General features: G+C 36.9%; 1 protein-coding gene across 2 annotated transcripts in view; it reads left to right on the forward strand.

Annotated features, from left to right (window-relative positions):
- lrp2a (low density lipoprotein receptor-related protein 2a) overlaps window positions 1-17656 on the forward strand; it is a 99289-nt gene that overhangs the window by 48431 nt on the left and 33202 nt on the right. The window contains exons 32-49 of one of the 2 annotated variants that reach the window (XM_077215888.1): window positions 913-1079; window positions 1198-1341; window positions 2281-2390; window positions 2633-2810; window positions 3471-3684; window positions 4946-5185; window positions 6228-6416; window positions 7320-8240; window positions 8748-8913; window positions 9008-9166; window positions 9269-9558; window positions 10059-10259; window positions 10680-10703; window positions 11201-11233; window positions 11350-11592; window positions 11694-11819; window positions 13667-13786; window positions 15809-15940. In XM_077215888.1, the coding sequence (XP_077072003.1) occupies window positions 913-1079; window positions 1198-1341; window positions 2281-2390; window positions 2633-2810; window positions 3471-3684; window positions 4946-5185; window positions 6228-6416; window positions 7320-8240; window positions 8748-8913; window positions 9008-9166; window positions 9269-9558; window positions 10059-10259; window positions 10680-10703; window positions 11201-11233; window positions 11350-11592; window positions 11694-11819; window positions 13667-13786; window positions 15809-15940 (3657 nt within the window). The remainder of the gene's footprint in view (window positions 1-912; window positions 1080-1197; window positions 1342-2280; window positions 2391-2632; window positions 2811-3470; window positions 3685-4945; window positions 5186-6227; window positions 6417-7319; window positions 8241-8747; window positions 8914-9007; window positions 9167-9268; window positions 9559-10058; window positions 10260-10679; window positions 10704-11200; window positions 11234-11349; window positions 11593-11693; window positions 11820-13666; window positions 13787-15808; window positions 15941-17656) is intronic. The other variant, XM_077215889.1, reaches the window with a different exon arrangement.

The following is a 17656-nucleotide window of genomic DNA, read 5'->3' on the forward strand; positions in this document are numbered from 1 at the left end:
AAGACTAAATGCAACGAGATGATACCTAATGCTTGGAATCTGTGCTATCCCTTGTGAAAAAAAGTGTGCTTAAGTGTATTGAATGTGCACTTGCAGTATACTTTAAATCTAAAAAGTATATATTACCGAAATAAAATGCCACTTAAATGTATTTAAAGAGAGTACTCTTTCATGAGTGTTTCTTCTCACACTGAAGTGCATTTTTAAAAAGTTTAAAAGTTTTACCTTTGAGTACATTTTAAATCATTATGTTTTAATATTTTTGTCTTGTCTTGAGAAGTGCACTTATTTTGATGCTAAAGCACATGTAAAGTACTTTAAAGTACAATTATAAATTTAACTCTAGTGTAATATTAGGTTTAAAGTTAATACATTTTACAATTGTGTAATTACAAATATATTAAAATACATGAAATGCAAGTTTTAATAGCAATGACATTAAATTATATTTTTGTTTACCATAAATGCTTATTAGTACATTCGGGAGCATATTTCAAAGACCGTAAAATATATAAAAATATGTATTTTCATCTTACTTAAGTGGGTCAAAAAAGTGCTCTAACTTAAGTTTAACTAATAACATTTAATATCAAATAAAATATTTTTGATTTAATTGAACATAACATGCAATTAAGTGTCAGAATACATTACATTCAGTTTGCATTTAAGTATATTCTTTTATTTACATAATGATACTTTTTTAAAAGTATGCTAAAGTGTACTCTTTTCACAAGGGATGCTAAGCATCTGTAAGCTTGCTTGCAGGAACAGTTCACTCAAAAATAAAAAAATGTACTTATTTCACATGACGTAATTTGTTGAAAATCACGTCACTGCTGAATAGCCCATCATTATTTAATTTTTTTTATTAGTGACGTTTGAGTTATGTATAATGTACTGATGATTTTGCAGTTGAGGATCCATTCCTGGTGGTGGTGAGAGACAGCATCATTTACGGCATCCCACTCAACCCGAACGACAAGAGCAATGACGCCATGGTGCCGGTCGCCGGGCTGCTGAACGGATATGATGTGGACTTTGATGATGCTGAGCAGATGATCTATTGGGTGGAACATCCGGTAAAGCATATAAACATTTCCTACCTTATCTCAGATGATTAAATCAAGATGCATCCTTTTAACTAGTTAACAGGTTTTAAATTCTGAAATGAGGTTTTTGTCTTATTTATCTGCACAGGGGGAGATTCATCGGGTAAAGTCAGATGGTACCAACAGAACTGAGTTCGCACCAGCGGCCATCTTGGGTTCTCCGGTCGGACTGGCTCTGGACTGGATGTCGCAGAATCTGTACTACTGTAACCCTTCATCACAGTCTATTGAGGTTGGCATTCTTGGCAAGCCACGTTTCACTGCATCATAGTTTGTTCTTTGTCAGGGCTTATTTCTACCTACTGAAGAATAGTTTGACCACACAGTTGTATCAATGTTAAAAACTAGTTTAAGTATTGTAACCAGTAGATCTATGTGCTAAAAGCAGTGTTGTTGCCGTTAACTAAAACTAAAAATACTCAAAATAATTGTTATTTATTGAAATGAAATATAAATATTAGATGAAAACCCTAAACTTATTTATTTCAGTTAGTTGCCATCATTGCTAACACTAAAACTGGAATAAAAATTAAATAGAAATATAAACAGACAAAAGGACCTTACAAAACTGATAAAGCTTAAACAAAAAATAAAAATAAAAGCTAATTCAAAAATATTAATACATTCTACAATTGTATTTAAATAAATCAAAATAATAGTATGTAAATAATACTAAAATAACACTGACTGCAAGAAGTGCCAAGTTAAAAATGTCATTTTCAATAATCATCTTTGTTTTTGATACAAAAATACATAATATTATATTTAAAAAAATATATATATAATTATCTATATGAATTATATATTTGTATATATTTACTTAAATACTTGATACTGCTACTATGCAGGTGAAAAACTTCATTTGTATTGTTTTTCAATGTTTTATTGCTTGCAATTTGTTTCTTTGTTCTTTATTTTATTATTTACTTAAATTATTACTTGAACGGGTTGAGGAAATATATTAAATGTACAATTTATTTATTTGTATTTATTTGTTTATTTATTTATTTGTTAATACTTACATTTTTTAACATTTTAAAATATTAAATGTTTTAATAAAAGAGTGTGTTAAACAGCATATTTGCTTTCCTACTGTATTAAAATTGGTATCGATAATTGAGAAATTTTACTTGTACTGTTATTGTGACAAACCCAATTTGATTTGTTTCAGGTTCTGAGGCTAAAAGGAGAAATTCAGTACAGAAAAACTCTCATCACAAACAACGGCTCACCTTCTGGCGCAGGAGCTCCCGTTGGCATTGCGGTGGACCCGGCACGTGGGTAAGCCCAGATAAGCAGAACTGTGGCATTAATCCTGATCCCCAAATTCAACAAGCTTGAGCTGATTTAATGTCCTCGGCCAGGTCTGAACTGACTGAGCACAATAAACAACAGTCAACATACACAGAGTCGTAATCAGTCCTAAAGATATATATTTTTCGAAACAAAAAGATGCTTTATTTGCTGTAAGTATTTTATATACAGCAGGTGTTTCTGTTTAGTGATGTTTATATCTGTTTTAGAAAGATCTACTGGACAGATCAGGGGACAGAGAGCGGTATCCCGGCCAAGGTGGCGTCGGCAGATATGGACGGCTCCAACCCCGCCACCCTCTTCACACATAATCTAGAACATGTGGAGTTCATAACTATAGACATCAAAGAGAACAAGCTCTACTGGGCCGTTACAGGAACTGGCGTGGTATGCCCTGTTTCCATTGCTTTAGATTTTAGCTAGTTGGATGTACAGTATATATCAAATACACTACCGTTCAAAAGTTTGCTCACCAAGGCTGTATTAATTTGATGAAAAATGCAGTAAAAACATGAATATTGTGAAATAGTATTACAATTTAATATAATATTTTCTATTTGAATATATTTAAAAATAGAATTAATTCCTCTGATAGCAAAGATGAATTGTTCAGCATCATTACTCCAGTCTTCAGTGATCCTTCAGAAATCATTTTTTTCGTGGAAACTGCTACATTTTTCAGTATTCTTTGATGAATTGAAAGTTCAGAAGAACAGCTTTTATTTGAATTAGAATTCTTTTGTAGCATTATAAATGTCTTTACTGAACACTTTTGATGAATTTAAGTATTATCTATATATATTTACACATACACACATATAAATGTTGATGCAAATATATATGTATGGATTATATATATATATATATATATATATATATATATATATATATATATATGTATATGTATGTATATATATATATAGTATATATATATATAATTATCCATACACACATATATATATATATATACAACTGTATACATGTAAATAACTAAATAAATATATGTAAATAAATAACTATTCTACAACTGTGTCTTCAATGTTTCAGATCGAGCGTGGTGACCCCGATGGATCAAACCGCATCACTATGGTGAATGGATTATCCCATCCATGGGGTGTGGCCGTACACGACTCCTACCTTTATTTCACAGATCGAGACTTTGAGGTGATTGAGCGTGTCGACAAAGCCACAGGACTCAACCGGGTCGTAATGCGGGATAACGTGGCTGGTCTCAGAGTACTCAAAGTACACTATAGAGACTGTGAGTATATATTAAAAAAAGAAGTATGCAAAAACAATTTAACATATTGTTCCATAACCTAGTAATCTGCCTTGCTACACCTACGTAGACACTAGACAGCTGCCTTATAAACCACTGAATTTGGATGAAAAACTATTTGTAATTCTCTTCATAGACAGTAATTCCACACAAATATACAAATAGATCTTCCTACACAAAGCTCACCGAAGATGCACAATTGATTTCAATGGAGCTAGATGTTTGCATGTTGCTACGCTAATAATATGACACGTTTTTTATTTTCATCAGTAGATTTCAATTACAATACATATCTTCAAAAAATGAGTAGTAGCACATACATGCAGCAAAGTTTTTAGTTTCATTCCTATCTATATTCCAAAGGTTTTTACAGAGGGGTTTGTTCATTTTTAAAGTTCATTTATTTGCTTTACATAACCGTTTATTCCTAAAATATGGTGAAAATGTATTTGATAAAAGGAGATATCCAAAGTCCTTTCTGTAAAAACATTTAACTCTTATATGTCATCAAAATGAAACAAGGTGTTTGAACCCTGCGTTATCCAATATTCAGATTTCTTGAATGCAAATTAGTGCATAATAATTAGACAATGTGTAATTTGCATTAGTTAAACAAAACATTTCAGAAAACTTGTAATCCCACACATTTGTCATAATGTACTGTGATTGATAAACTGGGGGAAAAATGGTGATATCAATCAGTTAAATGTTTTAAAAATGAGATTGGACCTCAGAATGCTGCCTATGTAGGCATCTCACAGTGTAATTTTTGACCATTTATCTCTAATTCATTCCACGGTTGACTTGGAATGGTGGTCTTTTCTGGAAGTCATCGTTACCTTGATGCCCGTGTTGCAATTACCAGAGAGGGCTGAATGACTTTCAATGGGGATATCAGTTTACCAATTAGTTCCCCTCCGCCTCAGGGGGACACTCAGCTTTATACGGAGAAGAATCAGTGTCCCTTTGTTCGGTGCTCAGTGCACATGTTCATTCTCTGGGGCTGTGAACGCTGTCTATTGTATAAGTCCTTCCAGTAAGAGGTGGAAGTGATAATATATCAGTATCACTACATACTGAGATGCACCAGAAATGTGTATACATTACCAGAATGGATAGATATGAGTCAGTATCATGTATTCTTATGATTACCTCTTTGCAGTTTTTTTAAAGTATTAAATATCTCCCTCTCATTCTCTTTATCTGGTCTAAGTTGTTTGTCTTTCTGTGTGTCTCCCTATAGCTTCAGCAGGCTCGTCTAACGGGTGCAGTAATAACATGGGGACATGTGATCAGTTGTGTCTACCACGTCCCAGTGGCCTGTTCAGCTGCGCCTGTGCGACTGGGTTCAAACTCAACGCCGATAACAGAACTTGTTCTCCATACCAATCTTACGTTGTGATCTCTATGCTCACTGCTATCAAGGGCTTCAGTCTGGAAGGAGCGGATCACTCGGAGTCAATGGTGCCCGTGGCAGGCAGAGGTGAGGATCAAATATACTATTATTTAAAATATATTAACATATAATTAATGAATATCATATAATAATGATATATTATATAATTACAATATATTTAAGTATATTTAAAAAAAATTATATAATAAGTAAATATTTAATATAATAAAAAAAGAATTAATTGAATTTTTACTCTTTTATATAAATCTAAAATCCCTTTTTTTATAAAAGTGTTTCCAAATTTTATATATATATATATATATATATATATATTAGTTAATATTAATAATCTAAATGTAGATATTTTATATGTAAATATAATATTTATGATTCAAATTCATAGTATTAATATTAATATTTGTTTTCATTAATTAAAATAGATTTCAAAATCTAGTTTTAAAAATTATAAATGCATGTGGTCTACATTGTTTTCCACAAACACAAGGACGGATAATATTTAAAGTTTTTCATTTATATGAGCGAATATAAAATAAATATTATATTTATATTAAAAGTATTTTCAAATTATTTTTATTTTTTAATAATTATTCCGTATTAATATTTTTAATATTAATTCATATTAATATTTATGTATTGCCATTGAAGCCAAAATTAGATTCAAAATGTTCAAAAAGTATAATTCATGAATTAAAGTACAGTAAAAAATCTAGTTTTAAAAAGTATAAATTTGTTTTTCTCTAAATGAACAGGGATAAATAATATTCTGAGTTTAAGTTCTATTTATGTGAATGAATGTAACATAACTACATTTTTATAAAAAAATGTCACAGAAAGACTTTTTCTGAGTGACAACCCAAACGTTTGTTGAATCAGTGTTGAATCAATTAATTGAAGTGGACTGTTTGAACTGACTGAAAATATTAAAGCTTTATGGCAAATAAAAAGCACAGTAATTCACATGTTGGATGTTGCTTTATTGTATATTGCTAGCATACGTTTACAAATATATTGTGAATATAGTGTGTAATGAGAAATGCATGGAACAATGGGGAAAAAAACATTATTGATACTATAACTTTTTGTGCTTGTGTGTGTCTGTGTCCTATAGGCCGCAATGCTCTTCACGTAGACGTGCACATGTCTTCCGGTTTCATTTACTGGTGTGACTTCAGCAGCACCGTGGCGTCTCAGAACGGAGTCCGCAGGATCAAACCGGACGGCTCTGGATTTCGCAGCATTGTCACCTCTGGAATCGGGCGTAATGGAATACGGGGCATTGCTGTAGACTGGGCCGCAGGTGAGGGGTTGTGTGCTTGTATGTTCAAAACAGATTTGGTGAACTTGTCTCACCGCTTCTATGGTCATACAGAACATTTTGATTGAAACTAATTTGGCCACATCCCAAAACCAGTGAAGTACCTCCAAGAATGTGAACTCTAATCCCAAGTACCTCAGATACATTGAATTCATGGAGCGTTATGTGAAGTCACTGCTTTCATGTGGTTTATACTATTCTGGAATGTTCTAGAGCCGCTTTAGAGGTCAGAATGGTGACAGCTTACTGTAGGGACATGTTAATTAACTCACGTTAGTATAAGCACAGACAGGTGGCATTGGAGAAGATTTAAGGTTAACATATGACAGAAAAGAGGCTCAGTTAGTTTAGACCCCGGTGACCCATGGCTTGTTAAACATAGACTTTTGACCCCAATATTTGAATAAAAAAGTTTGGCACACTACCAGTCAAAAGTTTGTGGTCTGTAACGGTAAGATGCCTCTTATGCTCACCAAGGCTGCATTTTTTTTTTTATTATTGTGAAATATTATTTTAGTTTAAAACAACTTTTCAGTTTGAATATTAAAATGTAATTTATTCCTGCGATATATAGCTAAATTTTCAGCATCATTACTCTAGTCTTCAGTGTCACATGATCCTTCAGAAATCATTCTAATATGCTGATTTGCTGCTCAAGAAATTTGTGGAAACCATGAGACATTTTTTTTAGGGTTCTTTGATGAATAGGAAGTTGAAAAGAACAGCATTTATTTGAAATAGAAATAAAGTATTCCATAGTGTATAAGGCTTTTACTCAAGTTCAGTTTATATACTTTACTTTTTTACTTAATCATAATTACAATTTGCAAAAAAGTTTTTGCAAATTTTGTGCTACTACTCTTTCTTGTATTTGTTTTTCCACAGGAAACCTCTATTTCACCAATGCCTTCTTGACCGAGACGTACATCGAAGTAATCCGACTCAATACCACGTTCCGTCGTGTTCTTCTCAAAACCCAAGTAGACATGCCACGTCATATTGTGGTGGACCCCATGAACAGATACCTCTTCTGGGCCGACTATGGACAGACCCCCAAAATCGAGCGGGCTTTTCTAGACGGTTCCAACCGGACAGTGCTGGTTTCTTCAGGCATCATCACTCCCAGGGGTTTGGCTTTGGACCACCGAGACGGATACATCTATTGGGTGGACGATTCCCTGGACATGATCGCACGAGTCCGGCCCGAGGGGGGCGAGACGGAGGTCGTACGGTACGGAGGTCGTTATCCGACTCCATATGGCGTCACAGTGTTTGAGGGGAATGTAATCTGGGTGGACAGAAACCTGAAGAAAGTCTTCCAAGCCAGCAAACAGCCAGGCGCGACCGACCAGCCGCTCGTGATCAGAGACAACATCAACATGCTGCGGGACGTCACCATCTTTGACCGGAGAATGCAGCCAAGTTCAGCACACGAGCTCAATAACAACCCCTGCTTAGAGTCCAACGGCGGCTGTGCTCACTTCTGCTTCGCCATCGCGGGAACTCAGACGAAGAAGTGTTCGTGTGCTTTTGGGAATCTTGCTCCGGATGACAGCAGTTGTGTGGTGTCCCGGGATGACTACCTTATTTACACGACAGAAAGCACTGTACGATCTCTGCGGCTGGATCCAGAGGATCACTCGCTGCCGTTTCCCGTGATTAACGTTCCCCGGACTTCGGTAGCCCTTGATTTTGACCGGTTGGATGGCAGGATCTATTTCACCCAGAGCTCGGGAGCGGGCCAGAGCAAGATTAGCTTCATCACTTTGGCTTCACCTTCCTCTCCTGCTACAGAGGTGGCCTCAGGTGAGCTGCTTATTTAAACCCAGAATGCACTCTGACACTGCAGGTTTAGCTAGAAAAGGAAAGTTAATTGCAGCAATATTTGAATGTTGACTTGACAAAGTAACTTGCATGACATTTACATTTTACAATGGCTAGTTTGCAGGCTGGAAATTATTTGGATCTTAATTACCTTGTTCTTTTGTTGTGAAATATAAATAAGAAAGAAAGCATGGGAGAAGTTATTTGTTTCACAAATGCACGTTTGTTTTTGTCATTTTGAATTTTAATTGGAGCAGATCAAATGTTCAGTTCTGGAGTAATTTGGGATCATGCATTTCTACTGTCTGACAGTCACTGAGAATTTGTGCACAAACTTTGTGCAAATATTTGAATATTGTCAGAATCGCTGTCATTTATGAACAATATGGCTTGGGTTTTTAAATCAAGATTGCGATCTTTTAACGATTAATCTTGCAGCTCTAGTGTTTGCATATCTTTGTTTTTCTGAATGATTTCTTCTCTGTGGAGATCTGGGAGCTCCTGATGGCATTGCGTATGACTGGATCAATAAGAGGATCTATTACAGTGATTACATTAACCAGACCATCAGCTCCATGGCAGTGGATGGGTCTCAGAGAACTGTTGTTGCACAGGTGCCTAGACCCAGAGCAATCATGCTCGATCCATGCAGAGGGTGAGTCTCTGATTCAGTGGCTCTGTGATTTAGACGTTTAATGAGCCATTATCTCATTTAATTTAAATGCATTTCTATTTCTGTGTGTGGTCAGATATATGTACTGGACCGACTGGGGAACCAATGCAAAGATAGAGCGTGCAACTCTGGGGGGAAACTTCAGGACAGAGATTGTCAACACTAGTCTGGTTTGGCCAAATGGTCTGACACTGGACTATGAAGACCAGAGGCTGTACTGGGCAGATGCCAGTTTGTAAGATCTATATAATATAATTTTTCACTTCAAGAAATTATTGGTATTATTAACTATCAACACTTCATCTGCACTGTTTACTGGTGTTTTCTCTCCGTGCAGGCAGAAGATTGAGAGGTGCTCACTCACTGGCACTAACCGTGAGGTCATCGTAAGCACTGCCATCTACCCATTTGCAATGACAGTGTACGGTCAGCATATCTACTGGACGGACTGGAACACACGCAGCATCTACCGTGCAAACAAGTATGACGGGTCCGACCAGAGGGTGATGCTACAAAACCTTCCATCACGCCCCATGGACATCCATGTGCTATCCAATGGCAAACAGCAGCAGTGCAGCAGTCCCTGCGAACAATTCAACGGTGGTTGCAGCCATATTTGCACCCCAGGTAGGTTCATATTTTTTAAACAATATTTAAAGCCAGTATGCTCCAAAATAAAAGCTATGTTCCAAAAATGCAGCAACTCAATGCAAGTTGATTGAACTATTTTAATATTTATTGGTATTAAATGATATACAATTTATATATATATATCCTTTTTTTTACTTCATCCACGTTATTGGGTTGATTTTATTACAGATTATCTTACTGCACTGCGTTATGGGATTGTAAGGATAAATGTGATGCTACCTTAGAATTGAATTATTTTTGCTTCAGGAGTGCACGTTAGAGCATCACGTTATGATGCCTACATAGGCAGCTCACTATGCTTTGGAACAAAGCCTACATCCTTTTTTTTATTTTATTTTTATGTTAAATACATTTTTAACCATCAATATATTTCGTATATTTATAATGTTAGGAGCCATCTTTAAATGAAATATTTTGAATGCACATAAATTGTGAAATGAAGTACTTAATTTCAAATACAACACTATTTCCTCCAGGTCCTCAGGGAGCAGAGTGTCAGTGTCCCTCTGAGGGCCGCTGGTATCTAGCCGATAACAAACACTGCATCCCTGACAATGGGACACGCTGCCAGTCTGGCCAGTTTACTTGCATGAACGGCCGCTGCATCCGCGCTCAGTGGAAATGCGACAACGATGATGACTGTGGGGACGGCAGTGATGAACTCGAGAGAGTCTGCGGTGAGATGCATTGCTGCTTACATGTTGTCAGCCTGTACAGAGGACTTCAAATCTTTTCAGAATAGAGGGTGCTTTTATGTAAATACAGTTTATTGATTCAGAAGATGTGCCCGTGCCTTCATTCATGGTGTGTATGAGACAGAAATAATCTGCACCCTTTTGAGTGCTCACTTCAAGAGGAATTCACCCACACTGACAATTAATAATGCAATTTCAAGGGTGAACTAAACTTAAAATTGATATTTGTGCACAACTTAGCATAATGTTGACAATCAAATCTCTAAGTTTAAGTCTTTCCGTCGCTGTCTGACCATCTCTGTTTGCTGGTGAATGGATTTTCCTCTCCTGCAATGGTGCGCAATCTTTCACTAATATATTTCTTCTTGCTTTTTTCTTACTTGCTCAAATCTCTTGCTTCAGGATCCAAGAGTCATTTCGTTTTTGGTGTGTATTCTTGCTTATCTCTGTTCACGTGTAGATAAAAGCTTTGTTCCAAATTCTTGTGTTCTGCCTTCTTAACATTATTATGCTGCCCTTTAAGATAACTTCTTTTGGCCAAACTCTAAGGCAATACTGCATGTAGACAATAATGCCATAATGCATTGCAACAAGTTGCAGTACATGCAAAAATCAATGCAATTTATGTTTTTTATAATTAAAATTTAATCAGAACTTAAAAACAGATAAAAATGTAAAGTTATATGTTCTCTAACAATGTTCTCAAAAATTTTGATTTATTAATCGTTCATGTGAATTTTTGGATGTTCGTAACAACTATTTTCAGAATGTTCAGAGGATTTTATTAAAATCATTTGTGAGTCAGCAGACACCAAGGCAACTTACTAGAATTTGGAACAGTAGTCTTAGACTTTAAAGTTTAATAACCATCCATAAACATACTAACCTCTCCTACAATGCACCGCTCTCTCTTTCGCACGCAGTCCCACAAGCAGCAGCATTCATTTCACTCTCAGGTAAACTAAAGTAGAGAGATAGAGGTGGTAGGCGGCGAGTTCCACTAGTTTCTGGTAGTCCATTCAGCATTTTCTGCATAGTAACATGTTTTTTTTTTACTATCTGTGCATGGCAGCATTTCACACCTGCGAGCCCACCGTGTTCACATGTGGAAATGGCCGTTGTGTGCCGTATCACTACCGCTGCGATCACTATAATGACTGCGGTGATAACAGCGACGAGACAGGCTGCATGTTCCGCCCCTGCGACCCCAATGCTGAGTTCTCCTGCACTAATGGTCGCTGCATTGCACGGGAATATGTCTGCAATGGAATAAACAATTGTTACGACAACGGGACGTCAGATGAACAGAACTGCGGTAAATTCATGTGCAATGTTACAAAAAGTTGCTTCTACACAGCCTACAGTTTACAAGCATTTATACAATCCATAACGGCTTCTCCTTGTTATAAAACACAGCTGAGAGGACATGCCAGCCAGAGCACACCAAATGCCAGACCACCAACATCTGCATCCCACGCTCATACCTGTGTGATGGAGATAATGATTGTGGAGACAACAGTGACGAGAGTGCGACGCATTGTGGTGAGATGCCCTGTCAGTTCCTGATAGTTCACCCAAAAATGAAAATTCTGTTCAAAATTCATAATTTACTCGAGTTGTTTCTTTCTTCTGTTTAACACAAACAAAGATATTTTGAAAAATGTGGGTAGCCGAGCAGATGCTGGTCCAAATTGACTTCCAGAGTATGAAAAAAAAAATACCATGGAAGGCAATGGTTTCCAAAATTCTTCAAAATATCTTCTTTTGTGTTCAATAGCAACTCATACATGTTTAGAAGAAATTGAGGGTGAATAAATAACAGAATTTTTGTTTTTTGGTGAACTATCTCTTTAAGCTGCCCTGATATTTGTTAATATGCTAATGTGAATTAATGACTTATTATAAAACGGATAGTTCCGGTCTTTGATTCTGATTGGTTGAGCCGCGTTCGAAGCCGTTGTAAATTACTCAACAAACATACACCTGTGACCGCATTACATTAGTATTACTGCGCATTGTGCCCAACTGCCGTTTGTGATTCTTGGTTGCTGCATGTGTTGCTTGGCTACCTCTTTGGAACTACATTGCTTGGCGGAGGAATAAATATGTTATAACGTTATATTTTTTGTTGCTGGTGTTTATTTATGAATAAAATCGATATTAAAATGAATATTTTTATTGAGTAACCGTTTTATAAAAGCAATAAGCCCCTTGAAGCTGTGTTTCTCCGCTCAGCATTGTGCCTAACAACGCCCTTTAGTTGTTCTATATTCACTGTAAATCACGGCTTCTCGGGGCTTAATGCTTTAATGTTTTATGGTTTACATTGCAAAGCTAATGTCATGTAAAATTGAGGTATTTATTATTATAGTATTGAATGCAAAAAATATTGACATAATTGTCAAAATGACAAAAAAATTATATAGAAGCTGCTTTACAATGTAGATGTTAAAAAAATGTGACAAATGGAATTTAATAGTAGTAATAAATAAGTAAACAGTCAATCAATTAATCAACCACCGGAAGAATGACAAAATTAATAATTTTTTAATTATTTTTATTTACCTTTATTTTACCAGGAAATAATCCCATTGAGATTCAAAATCTCTTTTTCAAGGGAGTCCTGGCCAAGACAGCAGACTAGTAGTTCCATATAAAAAATATGTATATATATAAAAACATTTGACAGAAAAAGACATTTGGCAATTTGACATCATCTCAACATAATCACCAGCAGTGCTCAGTAACAGCACATGTGCATTTAGTATTCAAATAGTCCTTTATCCTAATTTTAAACTGGCTCATTGTTGGTAAATAGTCAAATTTTTGCTGATTCTGCAATTTATACCAGGAAAAAGGTGCAAAAACTTTAAAGGCACTTTCACCAAAGACAGTTCGCGTTCGTGGGATATCATACATGATTTGCCCATATGATCGAAGATTACATTTCCTGGTAGTGACTTTAAGTGTCAAAAGAGAACATAAGCAAGAAGGCAGTTTACAAAAATATACCAGTGCTCCAGCCTGCGATTATGCATAATAATAATAATAATAATAATTTTAGCTGTTTATTTCTGCTATAGTGTGGAATAAGATGAGTAACTGTTTAACAGCTCAAAATGCATTAGAGAATAATTTACTTTTACTTTTTAAGCCAAAGTTGTTGCTCAACTTGCCCTTTCTGGAATTTCAGTTAATTAGTGACCCATGAATGTGAGCGGTAACACCTGGTGCCGCTGAGGTACAGTCCTTTCTGGGCTTTCTGGTTTGATGAGAGTTTGGACCCTGTTTTACCTAACGCTTATGGCCCATGTTTGCCATTTGAGGCTGACTGTTTGATGTAACCCTCATCTGTATACTTGACTTTAGTGTTGTTCTTCACTCCTCAGCCACATCTACATGTTCCCAGAACGAGTTTCGCTGTTCGAGCGGACGCTGTATTCCCGGGCACTGGTACTGTGATGGTGGTACAGACTGTAATGATGGCTCTGATGAGCCCACTACCTGCAGTAAGTACTACACATAACTATTTACACTTTATTGGTAGAATCATTCAAGTAGATTTTTTTTTTTTTTAAATATACATTGGCATTCATCCAGCATATGTGGAAAAAAAGTCAATTTTGGACCCTGTTTGAACCACTTTACTGGGGAGGAACTATGAAAACACTGTGATGTGAGGATAAAGCTGTGTTTTTCAAGGGAAACCGTTGGCCATGTTTTTGGGTGTGAATTAATGATGGGTATCCTGCCTCATTGTTTACCATGGTGATGGAGGGAATTGAAGTTGGAAGGAAATGATGTTGCCCCCCACCCCTCATGTTTCACTCCACTGGTGATGCATGCAGTCAGAAAGTGGAACGATGAAACTGACGTTGTGTTCAAGAAACTGGTTCAGTTGGCAGAAACAGAACTAAAATGTAGTAATTCAGACCAGCATGTCTGTGACAAAATGCCCTTACAAAAGACTGAAGGTTTGTGTCTCTCCCAGAGCTTCTTATCCCGCAGTTCTATTCATTAGTACTGTAGAACTTCTATAAAAATGGTATATATATATGAGGTGATTCCTGTTAAGCAATGCATTTTCATGTTCCAAAAATATAGGTATTCTTAATATATTAGATATCATTCACTTTTTAAAAGTTTGGTGTTCGGTAAGAATTTTCGGTAAGAAATTTCACAAAAAGATTTGTGTGTGTGTGTGTGTGTGTGTGTGTGTGTGTGTGTGTGTGTGTGTGTGTGTGTGTGTGTGTGTGTGTGTGTGTGTGTGTGTGTGTGTGTGTGTGTGTGTGTGTGTGTGTGTGTGTGTGTGTGTTTGAAAGATGCTCAGGGCTGCATTTATTTTAACAAAATATTTTATTATTATAATATTTTAATTAATATTAAATATGAATTAATACAAATTAAATAAAATATGAAATACATTTTCAGCATCATTACTCCAGTCTTCAGTGTCAGATGATCCTCCAGAAATCATTCTAATATGCTGAATGGCTGCTCAAGAAACATTTCTTTTCATTTTCAATGTTTAACATTTTTCAGTTGTGCTGCTTAATATTTTTGTGGAAAACTATGATGCATTGTTTTGGACTTTTGGTGAAGATTTTTTGATGAAAATAAAGTTCAAGAACAGCATTTATTTGCAATAGAAATATTTTGTAACATTATAAATGTCTTTAGTGTCACTTTTGATCAGTTTAATGCATCCTTGCTATAAAAGTATTAATATCTTTTCTTTTTTTAAAGAACATTTTCTGACCCCTAAACTCTAAATGTGTTAGACAATTTTCATTTATCACAGTTAAGTGAATATAGGGTTGAATTTGAAATGATTTCACTCTTTTCAGACTGAAGTGTTTCAAAAAGCGATCTTTATAGGTTTATAATTTATAGGTTTAGCTACAATCAAGGGTATGTCTTAAAGTCTGATGGACTTTAGAAATAGAAATAAAAGTATTATAATCTTAAACGTGCTACATTACAGGAATGACCAATAACATCAAATAACTAGAAGCTTTAATAATATGAAAAAGGTTTGCTTTTCTGAATGACACTTCAGTGGTATCTGAAGTGCCTTTAACCGTCTGGTGTATTTGGGTGTGTGTCTATGATGCCAGTGGTCAGTCCAGCCCTCCATTGTGTGTCACATTCCTCCAAAGTGACGTTCAGCAGAAAAGCCCTCACACAGACACCGGCCCTTCCTTTGACATTCTCTGCCCCCTCCTCTCACACACACTGCCCCATCCTCTCGCTTTTGTCCCGTTAATCACAGCACCCCTCGGTGTCTTTTGTTCAAGCGGGACACTAGAGAGAGGAATGCTTATTCTCTCCCAGAATTCCTCTGCCTGTGGAATCCAAGCACTCAGCCACGTTTCTGGCTGTTCAGGATGGGATTTAATGGTTAAATGGATTACGTAGGCCGCATGTTCCTTAGTTCCCCATGATGTCCGAGTGAGACATGGCCCTCGGGCAGCTCGCTCTTCTGCTGCTTCTTGATCTGTGGCTCACTGCGGTGTGTTTGATCCCTACAGCCCCTATGGTGAGGACCTGTAACTCCGAGCAGTTCCGCTGCGATGACGGAAGGTGCATCGCTTCATCCTGGATCTGTGATGGAGACAACGACTGCGGGGATATGAGCGACGAGGACGAGAGACACAACTGTGGTCAGTATTACTCGGGCCAAACCCCCCTCTCTTGATGATTGTACTCACATTGTACTTTTGATATAATATGTTATTTAAATGTTTGTCCCTTTGGATTTAGCACTAAACACAGAACAGCTGCAGAGCTATTGCAAGAGATGCAAAAATGTAAATTATTATATTATAAATTATATATTGTGCATATATAATATAATATACAATAATATTAAAATGTACCTTCTTGCATCTCATATATATATATATATATACTACAAACCAGTGGCGGCTGCTGGTCTCTCAAAGAGGGGAAGCTCATTTTCGGCCTACATCATAGAATTGTCCATTTATTTAAACGTAAATTCTGCCCTGCGTTCCTTTTCAAGAAAATGCTCTGTGACCCTGTCGTAACACCTAGGCGTCTTTTCCAGTGACTTGACCAGTGTCCTCTCAATGGCCAGCAGAGCTAGGCTGCTTAAACGGCCTTGGCCCATTGTGTTACGGGTGTAGGACTTGAGCCGCTTTAAACAGGAGAAGCTCCTTTCTACACCTGCAGATGTAGCTCCAATTGTTGCCACTAATGAAAACAGTTTGTAAAGCTGAGGCATTGCACTGTCCAACTCTATGTTTTTAAGGAACACCAAGTAATCACACAGCTTTCCCCTGTTACCCTGCAAGTCCTTATCTGAACACAGGACCTCAGTCTCCCTGAATCAAAGTGATGGCCATAACTTTTCAGGACACTTTGGAAGGCCTCCTCTGGAAATACTTGCCTCATGTCATCAAATTTCCCTGGATTGACTAATTCTAAGAAGAGCATACTTTCCAAATTTGAAAAACGTCGAGGAATCTGCTCCAAGATGTTATCAAGGATCGCCATGTACAGATTTCTGTAGCGCTCTTGGGGGTCCTGCAATTGGGTCAGACGGCGCTTTCTCATGGGCTCATCTCGTGGGTCTGATGTGAGATCTGCTGTTTTGGCATAAACAGCTTGGAAAGCCCCCTCTGACCTCTTCTCTTTGACAAATGCAAGAAGAGACTCAATCCTTTTCTTGCAGTAGAGAACATCCATCGCCCTCTGCTGAACAATGTCAAAGACCACAACAGTCTCAGAGAAGATTTGTTCATATGTGTACAACATGAACACAAACTCAAAATCCTCCAGTTTCCTCACAAAGCCTTGGGCACAATCCAGTGTATCATCATCCATTGTCGTATCTGCAATGATGTTATCAAATGTCTGCAGGAGGCCATCATAGTTGTTTGCCACAGTGCTCACTATCCGTGATGTGAAATTCCATCGAGAAGGAGCAATTCTGGGCAACCTTGAACAGCCTGCAGACTCCAGAAAAGACGTCCTCTTTGTGGATTTTGAAAAAAAAAATGTGGCAAACCCAGAGAGTGATGCAAAAAAAATTCTGCACTCAGGCAAGCATTTAGCCCCCTGTGACAGCACCAGATGCAGTCTGTGTGCATAGCAATGCACAAACATTGCACTGGGGGCTATTGCTTTCACTTTGTAGGTCTGTGCCACAAGCTTATCCTTAAAATTGTAGCCCTGCTTGTTCTCATTTAATACATCAAAAACGGACTGAGCATTTCACCCCTCAGAAACATCAGAAAATCCAATAAAGCGCTCCTGAATTTTACCTGCACTATCCACATAGCGAACAATGACAGAGAGTTGGGCATGACAGGATATATCAGTTGTTTCATCACCTGCCATCCAAAAAAGGGAGC

The sequence above is a fragment of the Siphateles boraxobius genome, unplaced genomic scaffold (assembly GCF_051911475.1).
Source record: "Siphateles boraxobius isolate OS27281-9 unplaced genomic scaffold, OSU_SipBor_1 7, whole genome shotgun sequence".
NCBI classification, from domain to species: domain Eukaryota; kingdom Metazoa; phylum Chordata; class Actinopteri; order Cypriniformes; family Leuciscidae; genus Siphateles; species Siphateles boraxobius.